Source organism: Archocentrus centrarchus, unplaced genomic scaffold (genome assembly GCF_007364275.1).
Source record: "Archocentrus centrarchus isolate MPI-CPG fArcCen1 unplaced genomic scaffold, fArcCen1 scaffold_35_ctg1, whole genome shotgun sequence".
Taxonomy (NCBI): domain Eukaryota; kingdom Metazoa; phylum Chordata; class Actinopteri; order Cichliformes; family Cichlidae; genus Archocentrus; species Archocentrus centrarchus.
The window spans coordinates 2,061,064-2,069,151 of NW_022060262.1; the positions used below are offsets into that span (position 1 = coordinate 2,061,064).

The 8,088-nt window shown below is 42.5% G+C and overlaps 1 protein-coding gene across 2 annotated transcripts; it reads left to right on the forward strand.

Moving 5' to 3' along the window:
* Window positions 1-2,362: 2,362 nt before the first annotated feature.
* Window positions 2,363-7,866, forward strand: LOC115776595 (uncharacterized). Of its 2 annotated transcripts, none has more exons than XM_030724325.1 (3): window positions 2,363-2,589; window positions 5,765-6,121; window positions 6,931-7,866. In XM_030724325.1, the coding sequence occupies exons 1-3, from the start codon at window positions 2,490-2,492 to the stop codon at window positions 7,179-7,181; spliced, it is 708 nt and encodes a 235-aa protein (XP_030580185.1). In that variant the 5' UTR covers window positions 2,363-2,489; the 3' UTR covers window positions 7,182-7,866. The 2 variants fall into 2 exon arrangements, with proteins under 2 accessions (XP_030580185.1, XP_030580186.1); XM_030724326.1 differs by lacking the exon at window positions 2,363-2,589 and adding an exon at window positions 2,643-3,803.
* The last annotated feature ends 222 nt before the right edge of the window (window positions 7,867-8,088 follow it).

The following is an 8,088-nucleotide window of genomic DNA, read 5'->3' on the forward strand; positions in this document are numbered from 1 at the left end:
CCTCCAAAGAACTACTTTTACTTTCTTACTTTGAGTACATTTCAGAGCCTGTACTTTTTTACTTTTACTTAAGTAGAGAAGTTGAACCAGTACTTCGACTTTTACTAAAGTATTTTTTAACACAAGTACTTGTACTTCTACTTAAGTACAGAATGTCAGTACTTTTGCCACCTCTGGTGAGTGTTACAGACTGCCAAACTGTACTTTATCTCAAGGGAAATTTTTTAAGAATCAGTAATAATACTCATATTAATCAGTGAACAGCTTGGCCTGCAGGTCTTCTCTGCCATAAAGTAGACTCAGGATCAGAATCAGGATCTTAAAGTGGACCACTTCTGCTCAGAGTAGCTTTGCATGATTGACAGTTCAAACTAATCCCTCTTTATATCTGATGCAGCTGCTGAGTCCATCCTCTGGGTGAAGCTGGTTCAGCTCCTCTGTCTAAAAACCAACGTTTTTCTCTCATCAGCCGGTGTGAACAGCAGCCTGTGGCTCCTTTGCTCACACAGCACCATCACAGCGATAACCCTCTATGTGGCAAAGTTTATGTAAGAATCTGATCACTTTGACTGGGATTTAGGAGCCTTTCTGTAGAGATCATACTAACACAGTTTGGTTTTTTAATAACTGAATTAACTTTTAGGTACTCACTCTTCCTATAGGAGCGGTTTGAGAGCCGGGGTCTTTGTAATGATCCTGAACCTTTGAACAGCCATAAAAACCCAGCAGCAGAACTTTTACTCAAATATTAAACTGAAACAGGTTATTGTTTGGCTCATAGCGCATATAGTTTCACTTCTCTGAGACGTTAAAGCTGCTCTCACTCCCACAGCAGACACATCTGGGCCGCATCTGCTTCTATTTGTTACCGTTCGGTTAAAGGCTAAATGCTCTCTGAACCCTTTTTGTGGTTCATCGTGTGAAGATTTGTCATAAAAAGTGTCAGTTTGTCATAAAAAGGTTCGCTCACCTTGTTTTGTTGTGCAGCAGAGGAGCGACATGAGGACTGAAAAGAAAGCACAGTAGATTCAATAGATGTCAGTGAGTTTCTACTTTAATGACACATGTGAGCTTATAGGAGCCGCAGCCACAAACTGAGTCTCCAGCTTCTTTACACAGGATGTGTCCTGTAGGAGGAGGCGAGGACGCAGTTTAACACTGAGGCGCTTCGTCTGCAGCATCGAGCACAAAATCAGAGTTCTGACAAATTTAATGAAGTGAGACTTTGTTTAAACCTCCTGTTAAAGCCATGAAGCAGCTTCATCACCTGAGACTTCTTCTTCTCTTTTAGCTGTGAAACCATCATCCTAGAAGTTGTATTTTCCTCTTTATACTTTCAGTTCTTGCTCATTTTTCATTAACATGGCTATCAAGTATTAATTTAAAGCAAACATCTCTGTCTCTGTCTCTCTCTCAGCCAGAATGCCTGAAATACAGTTACTAAGATACTTACAGAGCGGCCACAGCAGAGCTGTTGGTCCCATGGTGCCACACAGAGGTGTGAGACCTTTTTGTTCCACTGCAGCAGTTAAACCCTCCTCCTTCCTCTCACACGTTAGAGGCTCTGTGGTTTCTCTGCACGGGGAAAAGCCTCTTTTAGCTTTAAGCTGAGATATGAATCATTAACGCAGTGAACAAGAAACAGTGAAAACTGTCAAAGCTGAAATGTATTATTTTAAAAAAATCTACGTAGCATCAGGACATTATTCTCGTTTTGTTAAAGAGAAATGCATCACAGGAAATAACCAGCCAATTAAAATAGAGTTTTTAACCTTATTATGACAGGACGTGTGCAAGCTGTTAGTCTGACCTGCAGACTTTAATAAACGTTTAGCTAAAGTGAATTCATCTCCTTGCTGTGATTTTCCAGGATATGTATGATTCACAGAAACACGGCTGTGCACAGTGAAAGTCAACACAAACGCCATGAATGTGAGAAGTACAGTTTTATAAAAACGTTTCTTAATTTTTGTGTGTGTGTGTGTGTGTGTGTGTGTGTGTGTGTGTGTGTGTGTGTGTGTGTGTGTGTGTGTGTGTGTGTGTGTGTGTGTGTGTGTGCAGCATCGCGGCTGAAACTCCGCTGCCAGCTGATAAACAGCTGATGTACCTGCTGGGCTGTGATGAGCAGCAGGTCACAGAATCTGTAGTTGGTTTCATTGTTTCTGCTTTTCAACATGTTGATTTATTTGCTGATCTGTTGTTAGACCTCAGGTAAACGGTGCCATAGAGAGAAATGCAGATGTTGAAAATGCCTGTATATGAAAAAAGTTTAATCAGAAAAAAAAAAAAAAAGTTCCTCCTCCCACCAAACGCTCCGGCTGTCATGCGCAGTGTTGCGCGTACGCTTCATTCAAAACCCCCTCTGATCGAAACCGGTGAGGAAACCTCAGCGCTCACGGAGGGGTGTGATAATTTCCACTCAGCGTCCTGTTTTTGCCCACTGAAGACGCATTTTAAAGGAGTGTTATTGTTCTTTATCTTTCTTCGCGATGGGCCGGGGAAGTTTGGAAGCTCACGGTAGTCCGGACACATCAGGGATTCATTTCTTGTCTCTGGGACACATGAGAGAAACCCAAAGACAGAGGAAGGGTGAGTGTAGCCTAATCCAAACCCTCGACGCCCTGTCACCGTAAAAAACCCACACTTTTGACGGTGTGAAGTTTGTGTGTTTCTTTACCTGCGCGCATGTGGAGCAGGTGGTTTTTAACGTGAGCACCTTGAAGGCTCTGCGCCGACGTTACTCTGTAACCAGGAGAGTAAACTTCTTTCCCTTGGTGCACCTGAATGCAGCACCGTGCAGTGCCTCTGAGAACGGTTTTTGAGTTTCCTGTTTTTAACGCGAGGGTTACCGGATAGTTTATTTTCGGCAGTGTGCGCTGACGTGTTGTTTATTATAAGTAAAAATGCTGTGACCGCTGATAAACACCAGAAAAAAACCGGCATGGAGCTGCGTTCAGGTGACCGTGTTGTATGAATGTCAGATGGGGACGCTCAGCCTCTCGCGGCTGGTTATTAATTCATGTTTGATTCATGTGGCCTCAGCAGGAGGCTCCCGAGTCTGAAGCGAGGCTGAGGCCTTCTGTGTGCAGTTTGCGCTTCCGGCCGAAATAACTGAGGAACACTTCCTGCTATGTCTCACGTTTTCCGGCAGAGAGAGCCAGAGAGTGACAGGGCAGAGCTGTGGGGGTGAGGGTTGTAGGGGGAACAGAGGGGTGCTGAAGATGAGCAGGGGAGCAGAGACGACGATGATGATGATGATGTTAAATGTTAGAGTGCGCTCAGTTACACACGAATCATGCTGTGGGTGCAGCGGACAAACAGCGACACACACCCCTGCTGCTAAAATGAGGAAAGATGAGAAAAACAGCTTAAAACGCTGAAACCCTGCTGCCAGCTGATGAACAGCTGAAGCACGGTACCTGTGCACAGGTGCAGCAGCAGCTCCGTGAATGTGTGACCTGGAGTTCGCGTTAATGATGCACGAAGCGGTTTAAGATCCCCGCTGTAAAATAAATAATAAATAAAAACTTATTGTTTAGGCTTCTGCGCCTTAGATCGCTTGTTTCTACATTTCGTATTTGAATATACAAGTTAACTAACATGAATTAGAAAAAAGTATGTTCTGAAAAAAAGTTTTAACGCAGCAACAAGAACAGCTCCTCCTCCTCCTCCTCCTCCTCCTATAGCCGTGTAAACAAACTCCGGTGTCCAGCAGCTGACGCGCGTCAGTTGCGGTTTTCCTGCAGAGATGCACGTTCTTCTTGTGCTGTGCCTTCTGACTGTTCAGACTGCTGCATTAGAAGGTGAGTTCATATTTTTATAGCAGGAAGAGAAAATAAAGGCTGGCAGTCTGCCAAAGAGCGCTGACTCACCTTTTTAAGGAAGCTGATCAGCTGCTCGAATGTAAACATTTAAACCAGCTGGAACTGAATCAGCTGAGCGATCTGTTGATGAACAGAATAACATGTGTATTTATCATTTATTTATCAATTGATATAGTTTATCAAATTGTTTTTGATATTTACTCTTGCTGTTTAAATCCGCATATTTATAGGAAAGTGTCTTTAAAAAGAGCAAAGGTGATTTACCCAGAAACAAAAGTGAAACTGCTCTTCGGCTCAGCTGGGTGGGGTGGGGGGTGTTAAGTATTCACGAGTGTGTGTGTGTGTTTGTGTTGGGGGGGGGGCCCTATGCAGCCCCTCCCACCCCAAAACACAAACACACATGCAGGGACCACCACCTGTAGTTTAAGTCCTCCTCTTGTGTCTAGTTATTCATTATGATCAGTTTCATATGAAAGAAACGTACTGAGGCGATGTGACCAAAGGATTTCAGATCAGTGAGCAGCAAAGAACTTGGGTTCAGAAAACTGGAGTTATGGCTCATACAGAAAGTCACCTAATCAGTGTTATAGTTACAATGTAGATGAAACAGGAAATGACTTCATGTAACCTCTGCACCATGTGTTATTGTCTTTAAATGTTTTGGATATTGTTCTCAACAGCTTAGTTTGATGTCACATTTGAAATATTGAGATCATGATATTGATCATGACATACTCTGTATTTGATTTCTTCTTCTTTAAGGCAGCATTAACTCCATGTTTGTTCAGGAGAGCCCACACCTGCTTCTCCTTACAGGAAAATCATCTGCAACATGAAACAGACTGATTATTATTATTATTATTATTATTATTATTAGTGTTTTCTTTAAATGCAGATCCCTCGTGTCTCTGTTCTGTGCTGTTACATAAATGTTATGTTGGGAATTTCTGGTACGTTTTCCTGAGAGCTGAGTTTATCACAGCTGTGTCATTGTGTGTGTGTGTGTGTGTGTGACAACACTCAACTAAGTTTAGGGATTTGTGCAACCACTTAATCCACTGAGGTGAGCTTAAATGTCAACACACACACAAACACTCTGCTCTGAGGATGTGCACATGTGGGCAGGTTAATGACCATGAAGGAGCCATAACGTGAGAGGAAGCTGAAGGTCAGCACATTGGCCCTTACTTTCAGTATCAGCTGAGATGAAACAGAGTTTTGTGAGATATGAAAGAATGTGGAAAATTTTGATTATGAGCAGAAAAGTTGAGCCACTGCAGTTCAGTTCCTGGAATGATGAGTTATTCACGCAAACAGGAAGGTTTAAGGAGGACACAAAGTAGGCTGAAATAATAGCTCCTTATAGTCGGACTCTGGAAACACAATGAGTCAGTGTGTCAGCTCAACAAAGCCTCGTTCAGTTCACCTCATTTTTGTGATTTGCTTCACAAAAGACACAAACTGATACAGAACAGGTACAAATTGCTGCATAATCCTCAAATTGTGCCTGAAATGCTGACTGTTAGAAAAAAAGCTTTTTTTAAAAAATTTGGGAAGATTACATTAGAATAAACTTTATTTAAAATTAACTTAAGCATTTAGATAACTCTATAAAACAGCGCTCCAAATAAGTGCCCAGAGGAGTTTCAAGGTGACCGACGAGTGGCGACGCGTGACTCTAGCCTGGTTTTGCCCTCACACAGCTCGGGTTACTCTCTGTTTTCAGATATCGCATTTCCATCGATGTTTTTTAGACTTCCTCAGTTCAGTACTTCCTGCGATCCACATGGTTCCCGTCAGAAGTCTCTGGATGTGCTCATTTACAGGAACTGGAAACTTTAGCGAGGGAGTCCAACCAGTTCTTCTGCACCACGTATGTTAAAGACGTGCAGTGTTACACATTATTAATGTTTGCTCTTTTCTTTTGGCTTTGTGTTTAGATATCCCACAGGTCAAAGTGAGGCCTGGACAAGATGTGACTCTTCAGTGTCAGGGACCCAGAGGAGTAAATATCACCCTGTTGGAGTGGATCAGACCTGAGCTCAAGTCAGAGGGTTACGTGTTCTTCTACCGAAACCGGCGTCCATACGAAAACTACCATCATGAGAGGTTTAAAGGCCGCGTGGAGCTCACAGACCCGTCTGTAAAACATGGGGACGTTTCTCTGATTCTGAGGAACGTCAGCATCAGAGATACAGGAACATACAAGTGTCGGATTATAACCAGCAACTCCAGTAGCGGCGTGAGAGTCCAAAGTGAGTTCAAGCAGTCCATCAACCTCACAGTCACAGATTCAGGTGAGTTTTTAGAGCTTCACTTTACTTACAGTTCCTCTCACTGTGGTAGAGCCAGAGAGCAGCTATGATTGGACGAGCTCTGCGTGTCTCTGCTCGCTTTTTGCAGCCTGTGTCAGTCCGGATCTGTCCGTGCACGGCAAAGACCGAAATCCACGCCTCTCCCTGTTGAAAGCATTTTGTTAGTTTGGTTAAAACCTTTGGATGGGGTGCTGGTGTTCCTTCATGCAGCAAAAACTCTGCTTGTAAATGTAAATGAACGCTTGTTTTGGTTCCTGTCTTTAGCTCAGACTTTCTGCTGCTGCTCTTTATCTGTGGTGTCATATTTTTTATCAGATCAGAAGCTTCCTGTAATGTGGCCGAGCTGATATATCTGATGCTAATTTGGTGTCGTTCTATTTCTTGGCCCTATTTCATTTTTTGTTTGCATGTTTATTTTTATGCCGATGACACGCAGCTGTATTTGTGCATCCGCCTCATCGAGCTCACATCTTTAAATAAGGACAGAGAGAGAGAGAGGGAGGTTAAAATGCTCTGTTGTGTTTTTATTTTATGTTGTTTATGCTGATAAATTGGTCTTTTGCCTCAGCCATCGGTTACTGCTCTGCATGCTGAGTACGCTTCAGACTGACCTGGAGAAACTCTGAGTCTGACGCAGACATGAAAAGGTGCTTCATGACGGTCTAAACAGGGTTTATGTTTCTCAAAGGGATGAAAGAAACATTTAGACTCTTGAAGTTGTGGTTGTAAATATTGTCAGCATATCTGGAAGCTGAGTCCTCACGCCTGTTTCTGCTCTGCCGGGTTCACAGATGATGACGCCAAGGAGATAGGAGAGAAGGATGGAGAAGACAAGAACGGAAGAGACAAGGAGAGAGGAGGCAAGAGGATTCCTCCTTCAGTAATAGTTATTCCGCTAGCTGCTGTAGGTTTTCTTGTTGTTATTGCTGTTATTGCTGTAGTTATCTACAAAAAAACAAAGAAATCCTCAAAACAGAGTGGACCTTATCAACATCCACCTGAAACAGCTGATGTGAAACCTGTCAGATCTGTGTACACCTGAACCACCGCGGCTCTGCTGCTTCACATAAGCTTAAATATGTCTGAAAAGAGTCCATATTAGCAACAGTGCTGCAGAAGCACTCATTAGCCTCACAGTAGCTATAGCAGTCAGCTGATCTCAGGTCAGATTCTCACACCTGTCATGAGAACCAATGTTAAATCAGTGCTCCAGGTTTCTGGTATGTTTAGTTTCATATTCAGTAGTAAATGTGATTATCTAATCAGCGATTAATAAGCACTTTGTGTGATTATATTCATGGATGATAAAACAGTGTAACAGCATGTAGGGTGTGTGAGCTTACATGCCACTGTGGGCAAAGGTGGAGGCAGAAAATGGGGCCACAGTATCGTGACTGAGAGGGTCTCATGTGAAGTATGTAGCTAATTATGCACTTTATTAGCTTAAGATTTTGTCTTGCACATTTAAACCGTTTATTATTATTTCTGGTTGAGCCAATCAGCCACCTTCCTAATTCACAAGTAATGAACGAGGTAATAGAATCTAATATGAGATTACAGTATGATATAATATATTTATATAAAAATACAAATATTTATGGTTTTATTGCATTATTATACGAGTTGAAGGAAGTTCTGAGTCAGATCTGTAAATTTCCCAAACCTCATCAATGATTTAATTTCAGCTCAGGATCTGATCTCAGTGCAGCTGCCCCCCCCCCCCCCCCCCCCCCAGTTTTCAGGAAGTCACAGGGAGCTAATCTGGTGAATAGGGCAGGTGGTCAATGTAGGTCAGAAAGGGTGAAGTCCAGAGAAGCTGGTCCTAAATGTGAGATCATCTGAATTGAAATAAGGTTTCTAATTTTTATGGATCTGTCGCAGAAATAAATGTTCTTTCTTCTTAGTGTTAATAAAGCAAATGATTATTTTAGTGTTCTTTGTTGGTCAGT

Coding starts and splice junctions, on each gene's coding strand:
- LOC115776595 (XM_030724325.1), top strand. CDS start 2,490: ATGGGCCGGGGAAGTTTGGAAGCTCACGGTAGTCCGGACACATCAGGG. Junction 2,590..5,764: donor AACCCAAAGACAGAGGAAGG/GTGAGTGTAGCC, acceptor CTTTGTGTTTAG/ATATCCCACAGGTCAAAGTG. Junction 6,122..6,930: donor CCTCACAGTCACAGATTCAG/GTGAGTTTTTAG, acceptor CCGGGTTCACAG/ATGATGACGCCAAGGAGATA.